A 22,729-nucleotide genomic window follows, 5' to 3' on the forward strand; every position below is an offset into this window, starting at 1 on the left:
TACACCTTACCAAAAGTACACAAAGGGACCCCCCCCCCCCCCTACAGGGACATCCAATCGTGTCAGGGGTTAACATTATCACTCAAAATTGTAGTATATACATCGACCGAATATTGAGACCTTTCATGGAAGCACTGCCATCTTACCCCCATGATACAATGGACATCCTATGCCAGTTAGAGGGTCTCCATGTTAACCCTGGCACTTTTCTGGCCACCCTGCATGTTAAAGCTTTCTACAGCTCTATTCCACACCAGGGTGGCTTGAAAGCAGTGGCTCATTTTCTATCCCAATATAGGTCCTGATATGGCGATCATAATACTTTTATGTTGGAGTTATTACATTTTGTACTCACATATAATTTTTTCCTCTTTGACAACAAATACTTCCACCAGCTATGGGGCAGTATGATGGCGACGCCATGTGCCCCTTCGTACGCTAATCTGTACCTGGGCTGGTGGGAGGAGAGGATTGCATTTTCCCCTGACTCTGTCTGGTTCCCATATATCTTTAATTGGATATGATTCATTGACAATGTTTTAATTCTTTGGACTGGTTCCAGAGACCAGTTCCATGAATTTACCAAGTCTCTCAATGCAAATGATCTCAACTTGCGCTTCATATCGGACATTAGCGACACCTCGATGGCCTTTTTGGACATACAACAAACCCTGCAGACCGATGGTAGCATCTCCTCTGATTTATTTTGCAAGAAGACAGCTACCAATAGTCTGTTGTGATGGGATAGCTTCCATCCATTTAGTATGAAGGAGGGCATACCAAAGGGCCAATTTTTGTGGCTTCATCGCAATTGTTCAGATAAAGAATGCTTTGCGATGGAAGGTGTGAAACTGAAAAACAGGTTTATACAAAGAAAGTACCCAAAGGTGCTCTTAGATGAAGCGGAGAGACTTACTGTAGCACAAGATAGGTCTAAACTGCTTACTTCATGCATAAGAAATCAATCTACGGAACTTAGGGTTATTGGAACGTATGATACCAGACACATGGAGGTCCATAATATACTAAAGAACTATTGGGACATTTTACTTAATGATAGGGACATCAAGGAATACCTTGCGGTTACCCCAAGTATCACCTACAGAAGCGGTCATAACTTGAGGGACCACGTTGTCAAGAGCCACTTTAGAGACCAAAGACTTTACTGGTTATGAACTTCCAGACCAATAGGCATGTTTTCATGCTCTGGCTGCGAGGTTTGCCCCTTTATTGACAAAGGCAATACCTTTTGTTCTGTGCGAACACGCAAAGAATACAGTTTGCGAGACTTTGTCAAATGCCGGACATCCCATGTGGTTTATTGCCAATGGCCACATGTACATATCCGAAGCAGTACATTGGCAAAACTTGCCAACAATTGCGTCCACGCATATTGGTGCATATAGGAAACATACGCCGGGTGGAAAGTATACTGGTAGCTAAGCAAGTACGTGATTTTCATGCCGGAGATTCATCATGCCTGAAATTCAAAGGCATTGAAGTGATCAACTCTGAGGGCCTGGGGAGGCAACCTTGACCAGTTACTACTCAGGAAAGAAGCAGAGTGGATTTACCGTCTTGAATCCCTTCAACCAATAGGATTAAACAAGCAAATTTTCTTTAACTGTTTTCTCTGAAAATCTATATTGCACTTTATTCATAACACACCCTTTATACTTATAATGTAGTGATTGAAGTACACAGGAATCGTCAGTGTTTATTTGGTACATTGAATGTATCATATCAATTGCTCACACCTTTTGACCATTTACTAGACAGTGTCTTCCACACTTTGAGGTTTCTCCTCCTATAATAGTTAATGAATGTTCAAACCTAAGTGTCTGCAGATTAAATTAGGCGCCATACAGGTTTGGGGAGCACATGTCTATATTACTCCCTAAATCCGCACCATTCGATTGGTTGTTTGGATTTAATCATTCCCAGTGATTGGTTATTTGGGTTGGCTGATTCATGGTGATTGGTTATTTGAGTTGGCTGATTCACGGTGATTGGTTATTTGGTTTGCCTGATTCACAGTGATTGGTTGTTTAGGTTGGCTCGTGTAGAAGTGGGGAGTAAAAGGCTAATATGCGTTTAGGGAAATCTCTTTTCCCTTTTTTTTCCCATGATGCTTTATTGCTTTGCTTGTCTAGTGGGCAGTGTTTATTCATTAGCTCATGGCATGTTCAGCCCAGTACACTGCTTATTGGCTGGAAACCAGGAGAACCACCGAGGGAGGACCTACTTCTCACGACTTATACTCCTGCTAGTACCATCAGCCATTTGAGCCCTAACCTACCATCCAGGCCAGAGGCGCTTTTTTGTTTTTTTTAGATAGGTCTTATATGAAGGGGTGGGGAACAATCCCTTTTTCAAATATACAATGATTTCTGGTCTGACAGCGATATCCATTGTCACCAGACAAGCTATATACTTTTTAATTCTCTAACACCTCAGCGACCAAACCAGTTCCCCATATGGGGATACTGACAGCTGATCGCTGTTGTCCCTGACCTTTTTTTTTTTTTACTATGAAGTGGTAGGGAACAATCTCTTTTTCAGATATAAACAGATTTCTGGTCTGACAGCGATATCCACTGTCACTAGAGGGGCTATTTATTCCTTAATTACCTAACACCTTAGCAACCAAACCGATTCTCCATATGGGGATACTGACAGCTGATCGCTATTGAGCGTCGGTCCCTGACCTATTTTCTCTAAGGTTGACTGCATAAATGTTGCTACACCTATAACATTTTATGGTTTGGCGACTCAGACCACATTCTTTTGATTATCTCAGGTCGGCCTTAACCAACGCATCCATATCTTCTGAAGATCCGCCACATGGGCAGTGAAATGCGTAGAGCCTGTAGTGATGCTCATTTGTTGATAATAATTAAGCCCAATGCACTTCTATTGAGACCTTCTGCTCCGCAGCCATTACACCCGACCCTTACATTAGGGATACGGATGTGCATTGGGTCCTCTTTTCGTTTCGCCATCTTTAGCCCTTGATGGGACTTTACTGGGGAGCGGTATCTCTCCTAGTTCTTGTTTGTGTCCGAGTCTGTTTTTTTGTGTTTTCCATGGAGTTTGGGGGTATATTTACCCATATCCCATTTGGTCTAGCTCTTGTGTGTATGTTTTTAGATACTTTTCAATAAAGAATAATCATTTTAAAGAGTTTAGTCTGTGAAGGGCTTCAAATATTTCTAGACTTTCTGCACGCTGTGAATTCTAACATCAGAAAGTCCCATTGAAAAAAACACAGCAATATCACAGCGTTAAAAAAACACTAGTGGGTAAAAGCCCTTACCTGTCAGTTTAGGCCTGAAGGGACAGAAACCATCATCTCCTCTATACCAACAATTACTCAACTCTAGGAGATCTGAGCAGGTACACAAGTAAACAAAACTGGAGGTTTTTTCCCTGTAGAGCCCCCTAGGGGCACAAATGCATATTTCTTCTGTTTGAGAACTGCATTAAGAAATGCAGTGTTACTTGAATTCTCTTCCAGGAGTTGCTTGTCTTCAGCTGAGAGAACTTGCAATAATTTAAGACTACAAAAGACTCTGAAATCTTTCATTAAGGTCTTCATGTTATATAGTTTGAATACCATGTCATAGAAATATTACTTATCACTGGAAAAGAACATATTCTTCACATTTTTGCAATTTTTTGGGAAAAAAAAACTCCCAATTTTTCTTTCCAGGCAATTTCATCTTTAGGCAAGTCATCCTATTTTTGCACAGATGGAGGCTGGAGGGATTGAGAACAGTGATGGGTATCTCATTTCACCACGCTTGTACTTTATTTGATTCTGTATGTCCATACCATTTCCATTAACATTGAAATACAGAGTTATGCTATACATGTGATGCACATGTTCACTGAGGAAGAGCGAACAATAGGTTTCTGAACAAACCTCACAGCTGCAACAATTAGTCTAACAACTATTATGCATTTTGATGCCTGTAAATGCAGTATGACCGGACGCCCCGATGGCTGATGAGTTGGCACTTACATAATCCTTTTCTGATACAAGCCTTCACTCTTTAAAAGCTTACCATGATACTGAAGTTTATCCCTTACGCCTCATATTGGGCGATTACCTTAAAAATCATCTATAAAAGATATTGGTCCTTCAAAAGAAACTTCTGTATGGGGAATATTCCAGACCCAACCTGTTCCGGATTTGGAGGATAAGAGACAGAACACATCCTCGCTAATGACCTAGCATTACCTCCATCCTGGGCTCTCTTTGGTTATGTAACCAATATCGGTGTGTCCACCCCCCACAGCGGTAAAAAAAATCTTATTTTATATATCTGCCTCGGCATGCAAGACTACCATGCCAAATTGGTGGGCACCAAGGGTTCCTACATTATGTGTATTTCTTGATAAACTTGGTGCTCATCAACAATTTTTTTATTAACATGATTGCCAATTAACATTCTTCCATATTTATTGAATAATAAATTTACATCAAGGACTCTTTGATCACGTAACACCTAGCAGCTCCCCCTCACCTCCAGAGGTTTGATCACGTAACATCTAGCAGCTCCCCCTCACCTCCAGAGGTTTGATCACATAACACCTAGCAGCTCTCCCTCACCTCCAGAGGTTTGATCACGTAACACCTAGCAGCTCCCCCTCACCTCCAGAGGTTTGATCACATAACACCTAGCAGCTCTCCCTCACCTCCAGAGGTTTGATCACGTAACACCTAGCAGCTCCCCCTCACCTCCAGAGGTTTGATCACATAACACCTAGCAGCTCTGCCTCACCTCCAGAGGTTTGATCACATAACACTTAGCAGCTCCCTCTCACCTCCAGAGGTTTGATCACGTAACACCTAGCAGCTCCCCCTCACCTCCAGAGGTTTGATCACGTAACACCTAGCAGCTCCCCCTCACCTCCAGAGGTCTGAGGAGATCTCTTTATATTTTAAGAATAAAGGAAGTTCCACCCAAATACAAGCATGTAAGTTTCAACAGAATTTATTTATTAACGATTGGTAAAAAGCTTTGAAGCAGTTATGTATTTAAGTGAAATATTTTATATACGTACTTTTGTATTATGTGCATTCTATTTGCTTTTTGGATAACAGACATTATTGGTAATTGCACACATTTTCTAATGATCATTATGCTCTAAATTGCTTTTTTTATTTCTCCTCAATGACAAATGACTTTCCTTGAGCCTTCACTCATCTGTGACTGCCAAAATGATTTATTACAGTGGTCAACAATGTGCTTTATTCGAATCTAAACAGATTTTAGTGGCAATGCATTGGAAGCCTGGCATGGGTGTCTCCCATTGGGTATAAAGTTCACCTGTAGGATGACAGCTGGGATACTGCTATAACTGTGAAGATTGGCAATAGCTCATATCCCGACGATTTGATCCTTTTAATATTGCAGTCAGTGTGGTTTAGTAGAAAGTACTCTACCCTGCAATACTGAAATATTATAGTGTATTATATACATGATCCTTGTCAGGTCCTCTAGTGGGACTAAAAAACTAAAAGCTTAAAGGAGAAAAATAAAAAAAATATTTTACAAAGTTCCCTTATGTAAAAAGCAGGCCACAAAATTAGTATCACTGCATTTATAATAAAGAATAGTAGAAGAAAAAGGGCTTCGTTTTTCTGGTTTTAAAACCCGGGCGTCAAGGAGGGAGGGAATTTTCAGTGAATAGAAGGTGTAGCTCCCCTTAAATCCCGTTGTACCCAACCGGGTAAACGGTTAAACCAAATACAGAAAATTTTTTGGGCAAGTGTTGCAATCATGAGGTTAGTTATTGGCAAACGTCTCTCTTTATTTATTAAAAGAATTCCCTGTGGCCGAGCATTTTTCTAGTCACGGACACAACGTAAAACATATGGAAGTTATTATATTAAAAGATAACTTCAAATCTGTACATCACAGAAGAATTAGGGAGTACAACTTTATAACCATCTATCACACAGGCCTAAATTCCTCAAGAGGGTTCATGCGTAACTAGAGATTATGAGAAATCTATAGTAGAGATAACACACAGGCCTGGTGACCCCCTAATACCAATTTAGGGACCATAAAATTGTCACATCCTTATCAGTGGACTAATTAATTATTTATTCCTTTTCTCATCCTGTTTTGATTTTTTTAAAGGGCAAATTAATCACATCAGGTCTGTGCCTTGTTATATATATATATGTGTGTATAAATGTATGTCTCTTAGGATCTATTCCATTATGCCTGAGAAAGAATCCTGAGGTTCTAAAGCTCGCTATAACATCATGTTTTTTGTTAACCATTAGAAGATATCATATCTAGAAGATTACTTGATTTCTCTTACTGAGAAGAATCAAATTTTGCTCTGCTGGCTAACACGGTACCAAACTTGAATAAGTGTTTTGAGGTTAATGAACCTCTTCCTCATTGCTAATCTCATGTAATTATGTTACTATCGGGGGTTGCGCCACATACCCAAATAATTTTTTTAAATTTTCTTTACTGCATTCACAATGACCCAAGTAGAAACTTTCATCCTGGACTACCACCCTAGGTGAAAATTCCCCCTTTCAAATTTTCACACTGGTGCTACCAGAGCACTTTTTAATTTCTTTAATTTCTTATATTACAATTAAACTGTATTGAGTGCTTATATGTATGCCGATATACTTGGCCGTTGTTCTACAACTACTTTAGATAAAGTTATTTTCATATCTGTCCAGGAAGGTGTAGTGTTGTAGGGTTAACAAGCATATTGAAGACCATGAAGTTTACATTCTTTTATCCCATTGCAAAATAAACGCGAACATATTTTTACAGCAACATGAACGCCATAAACACAACCTAAAAAATAATGGCAGAATATTTTTTTTTACATTTATTCCCACTTAAAATGCTTTTAACCTTTTCAACTCGTTATACGTCAAATTAAGAGGGGCTATCCAGTTATAAGCTATTGATTTCAAATGCAACACAAAATAATTCCGGTGTGCGGAGTCCATTTTCACATTGTGGTAACTTGATATTTTAGGTCAAGTAGCCATTCATTTTATTAAAAGCATGGTCTCCGGTACCAAACCAAGCCACTACAACAGGAATGGAGCTGTCTGTGTCCTTCGGAAATCAACTTTATACCTAAGTGCAGCAGCCCTGCAAACAGGTGATCATCAGGGGTCCTGATCAGTGAATCCAGTGGATCTGCTATTTATGGCCTATCTTGAGAAAAAGTCATCAGCAGATCATAACCAGAAAATAGAAACTGCAACTCATACCACAAAAGCACAAGACCATATTGTACAGCTATATTGAAAAACAAAAGTTATGGCTCCTGGAAGGGCCAACAAAGTGAAAAACTAAAAAATGGCTAGTCAATAAGAGGTTAAATGTTGAATTTGTCATGTGCTATTTATTAGAGATGAGCGAGCATACTTTCTAAGGGCAATTACTCGAGCGAGCATTGTCCTTAGCGAGTACCTGCTCGCACGGAAGAAAAGATTCGGGTGCCGGCGGGGGGCGGGAGTGGCGGGGGGGGGGGGGGGGGAACGGAGGGGAGATCTCTCTCTCCCTCCTGCTCCCCCCTGCTCACTCCCGCAACTCCCCGCTCACCCCCGTCGGCACCCAAATCTTTTCTTCCGAGCGGGCAGGTACTCGCTAAGGACAATGCTCGCTCGAGTAATTGCCCTTAGCGAGTATGCTCGCTCATCTCTACTATTTATCAATTAAAATTATTAATGAGTATTCTCCCCTGTGTGAATTTCCTCATGTTTAACAAGATTTGATTTCCTATTAAAAGATTTCCTGCCTTGAGAACATGAAAATAATTTCTTCCTTGTGTGAATTCTCTAATGATTAACAAGACCCGATTTATCAATGAACAATTTTCCACATTCTGAGCATGAGAATGGCTCCTTAGCTGTTTGAATTTTCTCATGTGCACAAAGACTTAATTTCCGCTTAAAAGATTTCCTACATTCTAAACCAAAAATGGTTTCGCCACTGTGTGATAAATCCGATGTTTAACAAAATGTGCTTTCTGGTGAAAACATTTCCCAAATTCTGAACATCAATAAATGGCATCTCACATGTGTGAATTATCCGATTTCCTACATTCTGAACATGAAATTGGCTCCTTACCTGTGTACATTTTCTCATCATGACTAAAACCTAATTTTCGCTTAAAAGATTTCCCACATTCTGAACATGAAAATAGACTCTCACCTTCGTGAATTTTCTCATGTCTACTAAGACTTATTTTGTGCATAAAAGATTTCCAACATTTTGAACAAGAAAATGGCTTCTCCCCTGTGTGAGTTCTCATATGTTCAACAAGACGTGATTTCCGGGTAAAACCCTTCCCACACTCTGAGCATGAATATGGCTTCATTCCTGTGTGAATTGTCTGATGTCTAACAAGATGTGTTTTCCGGGAAAAACTCTTCCCACATTCTGAACATGAATACGGCTTCACTCCTGTGTGAACTGTCTGATGTCTAACAAGATGCGCTTTCCGATTAAAACATTTCCCACATTCTGAACATGAATATGGCTTTTCCCCTGTGTGAATTGTCTGATGTCTAACAAGAAGTGTTTTCTGGTTAAAACATTTCCCACATTCAGAACATAAATATGGCTTTGCACCTGTGTGAATTCTCTGATGTCTAACAAGAAGTGTTTTCCGAATAAAACATTTCCCACACTCTGAGCACGAATATGGCTTCACTCCTGTGTGAATGCACTGATGTTCAACAAGATCAACTTTCCCGTTAAAACATTTCCCACACTCCGAGCATGAATATGGCTTCATTCCTGTGTGAATTCTCTGATGTCTAACAAGATGTGGTTTCTGGTTAAAACATTTCCCGCATTCTGAACATGAAAATGGCTTCTCTCCTGTGTGAATTCTCTGATGTGCAACAAGTTGGCGTTCCCGCTTAAAACATTTCCCACACTCTGAACATGAATATGACTTCTCTCTTTTGTGAATGCTCTGATGTAGAACTAGATATATTTTCTGGTTAAAAGATTTTCCACATTCAGAACATAAATATGGCTTCACTCCTGTGTGAGTTCTTTCATGTTTAACAAGTTTTGATTTAATGGAAAAACATTTCCCACATTCTGAACATGAGTATGACTTCTCCCCTCTGTGGACTCTTTGATGTTTAACATCCTTTCTGTAAATCGTTTTTTTCTTAACCAACTGTGATGAATCAGTGAATGATGATAATGACGAATCAGATAATAGATCTTTGCTGTGAATGGCTGATGGTGTATCTAGGATAATGGCAGACTCTTCATGTGCATCTTCTGCTTTACAATCTGTTGAGATCAGTTGTCCCTCAGAGCTCCTGGTGGCATCATCTGTCAAGATTAAAACTGATTTTTTAAAATAACATTTGAATTACCGTATTTTTCGCTCTATAAGACGCACCTGATGATTAGACGCACCTAGGTTTTAGAGAAGGAAAATGGGGAAAAAATGATTTTGAACTCCCCCAGACCAGGCAGTGAGGGAGGTATTACATTAGGAATAAAGAGCAGTAGTACTGCCTCGGAACGAAGTATATACCATCAGATCAACCTGCCATTAAGGATCCAGGAAAGCTGAGTGTAAATGTAATGGTTATCTTTCTACTTGTCACCTAGCTTTCCAGGAGCCCTGAATGCCATGTTTGACTAGTTATAGCAATGCATGTTGTATACATGCTTGAATAACTCTGGAGTTGGCATTCAGGATCCTGGAAGAGCTGGGTGGCAATGTAATGAGGATTCCATTAGTTGTCACCCAACTTTCCAGGAGCTCTGCATGGCATGTCTCATTATGGTTATGTATGAAGTAGATATCTGTGCATAAATAAGCCAAAATGTATACAACATACAGGCAGCTCTCTTCCCTTCCCCCCTGCTATGTAGCCGGCAGATGTGATAGCTGTCTTTAACTACAGCTGATTGATAAGTCAGAGGGGGGGCAGCAGTTCCTCTTACTAATCAGCTGTTTTATGGGCGCTGGGCTCTGCTATGGCACGCTGTCTGTGGGCTTCATAGCAGGAGCCGCTGGCTGCCCGTCCAACTGTCGAGCTCCCTGCTGCTCCCCCGCCCCCCCAGTCAGCTGTTTTATGAGCGCTGGGCTCTGCTATGGAGCGATCATTATCACACTATCTGTGAGCTTCATAGCAGAAGCTGCCAGCCGCCCGTAAAACAGCTGAGCTCCCTGCTACTTCCCCGCCACCACCAATCAGCTGTTGGGCGGGCCGCTCTGCTCTCCTGCTGTGTCGGCTTTGTACGCCGGCTGCACATTCGCTCTATAGGACGCACAGACTTTTTCTCCCCACTTTGGAGGGAAAAAAAGTGCGTCTTATAGAGCGAAAAATACGGTACGGATATCTTATTATCTATATATATAAAAATGAATGTATGTGTGCCTGTTTGTCCTTTATGTATTATTACACCATTCATCCGATCGCCATGAAACTTTGGGAAGTTGCTGAGTACACTCCTGCGAAGGTTTCTGGCATAGTACATCTGTCCTACGATAGGTGGCATGCGTGCGAGCATCGTCGACAGTTATGCCACCCAGACATAGATTGACCAATCGATTCCCATCTCAAGCACGAAATAAAAAGGCATTACGAGCTTCAGAAACAGACAAGCAACGGGATGCGTGTTCAACTACAAAATGATGCATCCGCCAAACGTTTCGCAAAACAAGTGCGGTTGCTATTCCTTATACTGCTGAGGTAACATGAAAGCTGCGCTGTGATTGGTTGTTATTTCTTATACGGCTGAGGTATAATGAAAGCTGAGCTGTATTTGGTTGCTATTTTTTTTATACTGCTAAGGTAACATGAAAGCTGCGCTGTGATTGGTTGCTACTTATACTATTGAGGTTACATGAAAGCTGTGCTTTGATTGGTTGCTATTTCTTATACTGCTAAGTTAACATGAAAGCTGCGCTGTGATTGGTTGTTACTATCAAAACTGCTGAGGTAGCATGAAAGCTGCGCTGGTATTGGTTGTTATATCTTATACTACTGAGGGAACATAAAAGCTGCACCGTGATTTTTTGCTATTTCTTATACTGCTGAGGTAACATGAAACCTGCGTTGTGATTGGTTGTTATAAATTATACTGCTGAGGTAACATGAAAGCTGCGCTGTGATTGGTTGTTATAAATTATACTGCTGAGGTAACATGAAAGCTGCGTTGTGATTGGTTGTTATTAGAGATGAGCGAACGTACTCGGTAAAGCACTACTCGTCCGAGTAATGTGCTTTATCCGAATATCGCTCTACTCGTCCTGAAAGATTCGGGGCGCGCCGCTGCTGACAGGTGAGTTGCGGCGGGGAACAGGGGAGAGCGGGCGGGAGAGAAGGAGAGAGAGATCTCCCCTCCATTCCTCCCCGCTCTCCCCTGCAGCTCCTCGCTCCGCGGCGCGCCCCGAATCTTTCAGGACGAGCAGAGCGATACTCGGATAAAGCACATTACTCGGATGAGTAGTGCTTTACCGAGTACGTTCGCTCATCTCTAGTTGTTATATATTATACTGCTGAGGTAACGTGAAAGTTGTGCTGTGATTGGTTGTTATATATTATACTGCTGAGGTAACATGAAAGATGTGCTGTGATTGGTGGTTATATATTATACTGCTGAGGTAACATGAAAGCTGTGCTGTGATTGGTGGTTATATATTATACTGCTGAGATAACATGAATGCTGCGCTGTGATTGGTTGTTATATATTATACTGCTGAGATAACATGAAAGCTGCACTGTGATTGGTTGCTATTTCTTATATTGCTGAGGCAAAATAAAAGCTGTGCTGTGATTGTTTGCTTTTTCTTATAACTCCTGAGGTAACATGAACGCTGCTTTGTGATTGGTTGTTATATATTATACTACAGAGGTAACATGAAAGCTGTGCTGTGATTGGTTGTTATATATTATACTACAGAGGTAACATGAAAGCTGTGCTGTGATTGGTTGTTATATCATATACTGCTGAGGTAAAATTAAAGCTGCACTGTGATTGGTTGTTATATATTATACCGCTGAGGTAACATGAAAGCTGTGCTGTGATTGGTTGTTATATATTATACCGCTGAGGTAACATGAAAGCTGCACTGTGATTGGTTGTTATATATTATACCGCTGAGGTAACATGAAAGCTGCACTGTGATTGGTTGTTATATATTATACTGCTGAGGTAACATGAAAGCGGTGATGTGATTGGTTGTTATATATTATACTGCTGAGGTAACATGAAAGCTGCTTTGTGATTAGTTGTTATATCATATACTGCTGAGGTAAAATTAAAGCTGCACTGTGATTGGTTGTTATATATTATACTGCTGAGGTAACATGAAAGCTGTGCTGTGATTGGTTGTTATATATTATACCGCTGAGGTAACATGAAAGCTCCGCTATGATTGGTTGTTATATATTGTACTGCTGAGGTAACATGAAAGCTGTGCAGTGATTGGTGGTTATATATTTTACTGCTTAGGTAACATGAAAGCTGCACTGTGATTGGTTGCTATTTCTTATATTGCTGAGGCAAAATAAAAGCTGTGCTGTGATTGGTTGCTATTTCTTATAACTCCTAAGGTAACATGAAAGCTGCTTTGTGATTGGTTGTTATATAATATACTGCTGAGGTAAAATTAAAGCTGCACTGTGATTGGTTATTATATATTATACCGCTGAGGTAACATGAAAGCTCCGCTATGATTGGTTGTTATATATTATACTGCTGAGGTAACATGAAAGCTGTGCTGTGATTGGTGGTTATATATTTTACTGCTTAGGTAACATGAAAGCTGTGCTGTGATTGGTTGTTATATCATATACTGCTGAGGTAAAATTAAAGCTGCACTGTGATTGGTTGTTATATATTATACTGCTGAGGTAACATGAAAGCTGCGCTATGATTAGTTGTCATATTATACTGCTGAGGTAACATGAAAGCTGCACTATGATTAGTTGTAATATATTATACTGCTGAGGTAACATGAAAGCTGCGCTGTGAAATCTGTGCTTCTTACATGGACAACTGTATGTGGCCAGCTCATGTGTCGGAAAAGCTTCAGATTTATTAGTGTACGCACCAGACGCAAAACCAAAAAATATTAGGTATCCACAACCACTCGAAGAAATAAATAGAATTAAAACAACACTTTGAAATGTTTACCATATGAAAATTAATAAGTTTCAAGAAAAATGACACAATGTAAATTCAATGTTAACCCCTTAGTGACCAAGCCTGTTTGCGCCTTAAAGGGGTTGTCCCACGAAAGCAATTGGGTCTATACACTTCTGTATGGCCATATTAATGCACTTTGTAATATACATTGTGCATTAATTATGAGCCATACAGAAGTTATAAGAAGTTTTTCACTTACCTGCTCTGTTGCTAGCGTCCTCGTTTCCATGGAGCCGTCTAATTTTCGGCGTCTAATGGCCAAATTAGACGCGCTTGCGCAGTCCGGGTCTTCTGCTTTCTTCAATGGGGCCGCTCGTGCTGGATGCCGGCTCCGTGTAGCTCCGCCCCGTCACGTGCCGATTCCAGCCAATCAGGAGGCTGGAATCGGCAATGGACCGCACAGAAGCTCTGCGGTCCACCGAGAGAGAGGATCCCGGCGGCCATCTTCAGCAGGTGAGTATGAAGACGCCGGACCGCCGGGATTCGGGTAAGTACTACCCGGTTTTTTTTTTTAACCCCTGCATCGGGGTTGTCTCGCGCCGAACGGGGGGGGGGGGGGGGTTGAAAAAAAAAAAAAACCCGTTTCGGCGCGGGACAACCCCTTTAATGACCAGGCCAAATTTTGCAAATCTGACACGTGTCAATTTAACATGGAAAAACACCAGAAAGGTTTTGCATATCCAAGCGATTCTGACATTGTTTTTTCGCCACATGCTGTACTTCATTTAGGCGGAAAAAAAGACCGATAGAATTTGTGTTTATTTATTAAAAGCGCCAAAATTGGGAAAATTTTGAAAAAATTGTCATTTTTTCAAATTTCCAACTGCAATATCTCAAATATGTGCAAACATAATATAGAAATTTTTGCTAATATATATATTTACATCTGTGTACTTTATTTTGGGCGCACATTGGAAAAACTTTCGTTTTTTTTTTTAACCATTTAGGAAACGTACAAATTTAACATTACTTTTCAGCATTTTGAGGAACACTTTGTTTTCCTGCACCAAGCCAAGATTGGAAAGGCTCATAGGAGTGAAAATGATAGATACCCCCACAAGTGACCCCATTTTAAAAACTACACCCTTTAGTGTATACACTGAGGGGTGTCATGAGTATTTTAACCCCACAGTTTTTTTTTTAGGAGTCAATGCAATTTAGAGGAGAAAAACTAAAATTTCATATTTTTGCAAATATGTCATTTTAAAGACAGGACTTTTTTCTATAGTACACATGAAAATGAGGATTTGCACCCCAGAATGGATACCCCTGTTTGTCCCGTGCTCAGAAACATACCCATTGTGGCCCTAGTATTACGTCTGTATGCACAATTGGGCCCAAAATGAAAGGAGCAACCGGTAGCTTTCGGAACCGAAATTTTGCTTGAAGGAGATTTAGGCCCTATTGCACAGTTGTAGAGCCATTGAGTGACCAAAACGATGGAGAACGCCCACAAGTGACCCCATTTTGAAAAGTAGACGCCTTACGAATTTATCTAGGGGTACGATGACTTTTTTGACTTCACAGTTTTTGAATGAATCTAAGCCAAGCCGAAGGAAAAAAATTACGATTTTCATTTTTTTGTTAATTGTCATTTCAAAAGCAGTTTTTTTGTACAGCACATATATGAATGAAGACTTGCACCCCAAAATGGGTACCCCTGTTTGTCCTGTGCTCAGAAACATACCCATTGTGGCCCTAGTATTACGTCTGTATGCACAATGGGGCCCAAAATGAAAGGAGCAACCGGTGGCTTTCGGAACAGAAATTTTGCTTGAAGGAGATTTAGTCCCCATTGCCCACTTGTAGAGCCATTGAGTGACCAAAACGATGGAGAACCCCCACAAGTGACCCCATTTTGAAAAGTAGACCCCTTAACGAATTTATCTAGGGGTACGATGACTTTTTTGACTTCACAGTTTTTGAATGAATCTAAGCCAAGCAGAAGGAAAAAATTATGATTTTCATTTTTTGGGCAATTGTGTCAATTTAAAAACAGGTTTTTTTGTACAGTGTACATAGGAATGAAGACGGTCAACCCAAAATGGATACCCCCGTTTGTCCCGTGTTCAGAAACATACCCATTGTGGCCCTAATCTACTGAAAGTAAACATGGCTAGGCCCATAATGGTAGGAGCACCAGTTGGATTTCAGGGTACAACGGAATAAATTCCAGGCCCCATTGTCCACTTGTAGAGCCATTGAGCGGCCAAAACGATAAGGAACCCCCTCAATTGACCCCATTTTGAAAACTAGACCCCTTAACAAATTCATCTAGGGGTGCATTGCATATTTTGACCCCACAGTATTTGAATGAATCTAAGCAAAGCAAAAGGAAAAAATTACGATTTTCATTTTTTTGTCAATTTTGTCAATTTAAAAACTGTTTTTTTTTTTGTACAGTATACATAGGAATGAAGATGTATACCCCAAAATGGATACCCCCGTTTGTCCCGTGTTCAGAAACATACCCATTGTGGCCCTAATCTACTTACAGGACACATGGCTAGGCCCATAATGGAGGGAATGCCCGCTGGATTTAAGGGCAGAACTGAATAAATTCCAGGCCCCATTGCCCACTTATATGGAAAAAAAATTGACTTCCTAAAAATAACCCCCCCCCCCCGCCATCCCCATTTTTTGGCATTCCCTAATTATTGGATAAAGGTAATAATATAAACTGCGTTTTATGTCCGAAGACAGGGGTAATTACGGAGGCTGGTTGGGTTGGGCACATGGGGCAACAAAACCGGGTATTCCCCCTCCTCTCATGCTTTTTGGGGGTATTTCTTAACCTCAGCGGCGGGTATGGGGTGTAAAAAGTGGCGCTCCGTGAATCTTCGTAAGCTTGCGGAGGTGCGGCGGTCTCACACAGAAGGCGCTCAACAAGCTGCTCCTGGAACTGCAGGAAGGCAAGCGTTCCCGGGGCTTCTTGTAAAATACGTATCACAGGTAGCAGAGGCCCGCAGCGGATCCCAGCTGTGAGCCCGGCTGCGACCCTGCGTATGGCCGCGTAATGTACTGCACATAACTGCCTACTCACACAGGGGGTCATGCGCAGTACACCTTTTTATTGTTTGTATTTCCCGCACCGTCGCTTAGCGATGACGCGGGTACCCGCAGCCCGTACACAATGTAGTTGTGTATGGGCTGCGGGTATATCCGCGACCATGGAGCACAATGGGCTCTATGTAGCAGATATTCTCTGTAAAATAGAACATTCTGCGTTCTCTTTTCTGCGAGTAGATTACACAATTCCGACCCACTAATGTGAGCGAAATTGTGTAATCCAATGCGATTGATCTGTGTATTACCGCGGATCAGACGAATGCAGAATCCGTAATTCCTATCCGGTCATGTGAGACCGACCCATGTTAGATCGCTACTTTTTTATTACGTGACCGGTGTTAGGTTATTTAAAAATAGGATTAACCCCTAACATAAGAAAGATAAGGAAACAGGGTAATAAATGTGACATTGGTTATTTGGTTGTATAATGTTATGTATTATGGAAATGAAAAATATGTAAAACATTCCGGAAGTTGCTAATAGAACTTGGATATAGAATCATATGTCAAAAGGTATATTCAAGCGTTTATTTGGATGACGATTTTAAAATACTAAATGTATGATTTCATTCAGCCATCTTGACTACAAGTTTGAACCTTTACCAGAATATACTGAATATACTAAGTAGGTGGCTAAGCCAGTTCTATGTGCAAACTAGAAACAATGCCCCCTCTTTTGATGTGCAAATTGTTGAACTTAACATGATGGGAATCTAAGATTACATTCTGGTCTGGGAAGAGGTGTAATTAAGGCTGTACTCAGACAGTGTGGAGTCAATCTTTATGATCCTATGTAACTGTTTGAGGTTCACTTCACACAGGAGTGTGCTGATACCTTTTGTTTAGAAGGCTTTGATTTACAGCCATATTGTAATCTGTTGGAATGAGGACTTGGTCAGCAATATCAGACTGTAAAGTAGTTTGAAACTTAGTATCAGGCAACATTTGGAAACGCCTTCTTTTCATCTTGTATAAAAACTGGCAATGTTCAACAATAAAGTAGAATTCATTCTGATTCACTAGACTGTGTGTGTGTAGTGGCTTATTATGGTTCTCTCCTATGAGTACTCATTATAACTTTCCTTTGAATTTGGACTCAGGCAACATCAGCACTGGTCTCCGTTGACATACCCTCAACAGTTTATTTGGCGCCTGAACGTGGGGGCAGAGGCTAACTCCTTACCTGCAGCCGATACCTGACGACCCTACCTGCCGACCAGCCGGATCAGAGGCCACAGGACCCCAGATCTACAAAACACCGGTGTAAGGTAAGCCCTTGACTTGCCACTCCAGCTCTGGACTCCCCTGACTTCAGTCCCGTGTTGACAGGAGGTGAGTCGCTGCATGTTACATAGGACGCTTCTGCCTGTTATTTACGGTGTTCTTAGTAACCGTGCTAGACGGAAGAACCCTTGTGTGTATATTACCATGTTGCCTGTAGTAATTGTTGAAATCTGTACGTTGTCTGTGTCATTTCAGCCATAATTTGCTTTTACTGAATCTGTTATAATATCACCAGAAGTTCCCTTAGAAGAGAGGTCTGGTCTCCCCTAACCCCCTCCCCCAAGGAGTCCGTAAAACTATTCCAGGAGCAGGGGTCCTTAGTGTACTGTGTGATATAAGGTCCTGTATACTTAGTGATGAATAGTGGGAAATAAATTACCTTAATCGTTGAGAAAAAATAAAAATAAGGTCTGTGGGACAAATCAAAATGGGGTCTGAACAGTCTAAAAAACTTATCTGACTCCCATAGAGAATAAAATAGGGGTCTGTGGGACAAATAAAAAGAGGGAAGGGGGAGACGATTGCAGACAAGCGTAAAAAATATATAGACAGATGGGACTTAAAAAGGGACGGGAAAAACACATGAAAGATATCAGAGAAAGGGAATCCTTTTATAGTTTGTGTTCCTTTGGGACATAAAGCAAGTTCATGCAAAATCTGTGGACAATTATGTGACAAATAACCATTATTGTTTGTCTTGTATGTCTTGATGTTATGTAATCTAATCTTTGTTGTACGTCTTAGTCTTCTTCATATAAATGTAAGAAAGTTATATCCCATTCACATCTGTGGGGGCTCTTAAGAATACAAGGGTTAAAAATGCAGAAATGTTGCGCTGTTAGAAGCGCTTAGCATGTTGTATTTTCTATGTGTTTAACTATTCGTATCCTCAGAGAAATATACCTCTTGTAATTACTAATGATTAATGCTGTTAAAGTCTGAATGTTCTAGCTGCTTATTAATATCTTCGTTATTGTTCTGTTTCATAGAGAGATAAAATTCAGGATCATAAAAAGAAAGACAGACGTTGATGAAATAAGAAACTTGTAATGAATTACGTGAATTATACGGTCTTAAAAATAGAGAACATGGGGATTTAAGGTATATTTTTGCTTTCTGGGTAAATGTCAGTTCTGTGATTGGTTGGACGTCTGTATCACTGCTAAATGCTGTTAGTATTGTACTGTCGCTGAGAGAATGTTCTGTAGGAGAGACACGCAAACGACCAGCATCGAAGGGGTGGAGTTAGATGATGTAAAAGTATGTAATGTTTCATCCTTCTCTTGTCTACAAAGGAGGGGGTGAGAAGCTTGGGCAGTTAGGAAAAGTTTTTTTTTCTTAAATTTGATGAGACATTGCAGGCAGGATCAGATTAATAATGAATTTGCTTAAAGAATATCATATTTCAACGTGGATAGATGTTTGTGGATTATTCTGCCTTGTTGTAATTCATGTCTCTGTTATTTGAACTAATATCTTACAAGCCTTATCTGCATCCATCAAATTCTCACCGGATGGATCGGTACGGGTTGAGACCTCAGGTGACAGTTCAGAAGAGGTTTGTAAACTAACTGCTCTCTTGGTGGATCCGGCTCATGTATTTGTCTTGATAGCTACTGCAGAAACTCAGCTTTCCGCAGGTCCTGACAAATAGTAAGCCACCTCCAAGACAAACTCCAATTCTGCAAAACAAAGGTTGTTCTCCTGGGTCATTGCTTAGCCCAAGGAACTGGACATCTGACATAGGTGATCTAGGTATTGCAGGTCAGCAATTTTTAATTTTTTTTTTTTGCAACAAGGTTCTGATCTATTTTAAATAGAATACCAGCCTGTTTGTCTAGCAGTAATCGGTGCAAGGGGTTTCAGGAGTGCCAATTCAGCTGGCAGAAACTGAACCGCTAGAGGTAATGTTTAAAGGGTCGCGATGCCTCATGCGCTTCCTTGTGCTGGAAAGTCCTGAAAGCATATTGGGAACCGATGTTATGGGACCCTTGGGATGTTGTATCGAACTTCACCCGTCCGGTGAGGCTCGTATACACCCCAGGTCTGGAAGTCACCCGACCTTCTGTCGGATGGCAGCAGACCTAGCGACACCTCTCCCTGTCTTCACTCTTGCGTACGCAGAGAAACAAGTTCTTAGTGCCGTTCCGTCGAGCCTTTGGGTTACCAGTCAGATGGACCTCGACAGACTGTCAGTATTTGTTTGCATTTACTTTCAGAGGAAAGCAGTACTGTTGGATAGTGCTGCCACAAGGGGCTCAGAATAGCCCAAAACCAGTTCACCAAATGCATGAAGCTGGTATTAGACGCCTGGCCAATTCCCGAGGGCACCGCCCTCTTGTAATATGTTGATGATTTACTTTTTTTTTATGTACTCCTGACACAAACAGTTACCTCAATGCATCACTTTTGTGTTTCCTCCATCAGAGTAGAATGGCTGCAAAGCCAGCAAAGAGAAACTTCAGTTCTGCAAATCTCACGTAGTGTTCCTGGGCCACTGCCTAGGTCCAGGTACTAAACACCTGACGCCGGAGCCCACGAAGGTGGTAAGTGACATGCAACTTCCCACCTCCCATGCCCAGTTGCGTACCTTCTTGGGACTGGTTTCATACTGTTGGCCATGAATACGCTCTTCCTCCATGACCATGCAGCCTCTGTACGACTGTTTGGGTTCTAAGCCATTTGCCCTGACCCCGCAGACCGAGTCAGCCTTCAATCAGCTGAAAGTACAGATAGCCAGTGCACCCGCACTGGGGCTGCCAGACTTATGACAAACCTTTCCAAATGTACGTCACTGAGATGGCTGGACACGCCACCGCTGTACTGACACAAATGCATGGTGACAAAAAGCGACCTGTAGCATACTACAGTGCCCATCTTGACGCGGTGGCTAGAGGGTCTCCATCATGCGTCCGAGCAGTTCTAGCAGTTCAGGCGCTACTGTACAAAAGTTCTGACGTTGTCTTAGATCACACCATGGTGATCTACACCCCACATGATGTACATGGAATTCTGACACAGGTAAGCCGTAGACATCTGTCCCTTGCTAGACAGATCAAAATGGAACTTGCAGTACACTCTTCATCCAATGTCTCATTTCAACGTTGCACCACTTTGAATCCGGCCACCTTATTACCATTAGGTGACACTGATTCAAATGGGGGAGTAAGTACAGGGGACCAGCTTTTTGCAAATTCCCTGACTGATGAGGAGGAGGCCTTTGACGCAGAACACCAGCATGATTGTGCAGCGCTCATGGAGCAGGAGACAGCTGGGTTTGCACATGTCACTGACAAACCTCTCCTAAACCCCCACCTTGAAATGTTTGTGGATGGATCTAGATACCTGAATGAGAAGGGCAGTTTTGTCACGGGTTATGCCGTGTTCACTCTGCACGAGGTACTGATAAGTAAACCACTGCCTCCACATATGTCAGCACAGGAGGCCGAGTTGTGCGCTTTGACTGAAGCCTGTAAACTAGCTGAAGGTGTAACTGCCAACATCTACACAGATTCCAGGTATGTGTTTGGTGTGGCACACGACTATGGGCCTATTTGGCGCGCACGGAGCTTCCTCACAGCTCAAGGCAAGCCGATAAAGAATGGTAAAGCTGTAAGTGCATTGATGAAGGCTATCATGTTGCTAGAACAGGTGGCCATAGTGAAGGTTAAAGCACACACCCAGGGTCAGTCCATGGAAAGTAAGGGCAATGAGAAGGCTGATAGAGCAGCTAAGGCTGCAGCCCTACTGGACAGAAAGGACCATGTGTGCAACAAGGTAAAGACTCGGTCGCCCCTCACCCTGATACGGAGGTGGGAACCTCTGAGGAGGGTGCGTACACACCGACGGGGACCACTTCTCCGACCAATGTGGTACTTAAACCTACCAGGATGGAGGAGGAGGGATGGGCCCTAGCAGGAGGAAAGAAGGTAGAGAACGTTTGGATGATGGGAAATAGAGCATGTCTACTAGCCTCTGCCTACCCCACTCTGGTGTCACTGGCCCATGGAAAGGTACATGCCTCGCGCAATGCTATGGTTTCAACGGTAGACAAGGTTTGGTATGCCCCAGGGTTTGACAGGATGGCAAAAGCATATGTCAAGGCATGTGAAGTGTGTGCGTTACACAATCCTGGTCAGGTGGTGAAAACCCCTCGGAAATGCTCACCCTGACCATTGTACCCCTTCCAGAGGCTAGATTGACTACATTCAGCTGCCCAACTCAGGCAGGTATGAGTACGTCCTTGTGTGCGTGGATCTGTCCAAAGCCACCGCACAATGTACAGCGACTAAACTTGTGTCAGAACTTGTATGTAGATTTGGGGTACTAGAGACAATTGAGAGTGACAGAGGTATATATTTTACAGGTGAAGTGATGCGAGAGGTGATGTCAGCCCTGGGAGTGGAACAAGCCTTCCATACTCCCTACCATCCGCAGAGTTTAGACAAAGTTGAAAAGACTAAAATGGTACGCTTAAGTTAAAAGAAGTGTTGTTTGGCTCAATGCAAGATTAGGCCTATATCATCCACAGGCCCTGCAGCAGGGGTGTGATAAGGTTATTGAATATGTACAAGAACTATGTCGTAAACTGAAAATAACACACGGTCTAGTGTTTTCTTCAATTCCAGACCCTCACAACCTAGAGGGGACTCACTCCTTGCAGCCTGGAGACTGGGTGGTCGTAAAAAGACACGTAAGAAAGGCCTTGGACCCAAGGTTTGACGGACCATACCAAGTTCTGGTGACAACACCTACTTCGGTAAAAGTAGAAGGGAGAGCTACCTGGATACACGCCTCCCACTGCAAGAAAGTTCCCGAGCCAGAGGAAAAGTGATGGGTGGGAGGTACTGGGCATTTTGACTTTGACATCTGCATTTTGTCTTATTGGACTGTCCTTTTATTGGGGAACACCACTACGAACGATCCACATTGAGAAGCGATGGACTGGATGGGCAAATATTTCCCACATGTGTATGCCCAACCTCAGGAGTGGAGAGGACATTTTGCGGACTTGTCTATTATCTGTCCCCACTCCTGTAAAGACTCTTCGAGACATATATTTAAAAATACACAATGATAGTGATGTAGAATATGACAATGTTGTTCAGGAAAACACCTTCCTTAATATATATGAATATTGTCCCCATTGCGATGTTGCCAGGATGCGGTATGCCCTGAGACAAG

General features: G+C 41.8%; 1 protein-coding gene across 1 annotated transcript in view; it reads right to left on the bottom strand.

Annotated features, from left to right (window-relative positions):
- Positions 1-7,695: 7,695 nt before the first annotated feature.
- The window catches only part of LOC136624518 (zinc finger protein 665-like), a 135,823-nt gene continuing 120,789 nt past the window's right edge, over positions 7,696-22,729 (bottom strand). The window contains exon 7 of the mRNA XM_066598503.1: positions 7,696-9,146. Coding sequence (XP_066454600.1) covers positions 8,074-9,146 — 1,073 coding nt within the window. The 3' untranslated portion in view covers positions 7,696-8,073. The remainder of the gene's footprint in view (positions 9,147-22,729) is intronic.

Source organism: Eleutherodactylus coqui, chromosome 4 (assembly GCF_035609145.1).
Source record: "Eleutherodactylus coqui strain aEleCoq1 chromosome 4, aEleCoq1.hap1, whole genome shotgun sequence".
NCBI classification, from domain to species: Eukaryota; Metazoa; Chordata; class Amphibia; order Anura; family Eleutherodactylidae; genus Eleutherodactylus; species Eleutherodactylus coqui.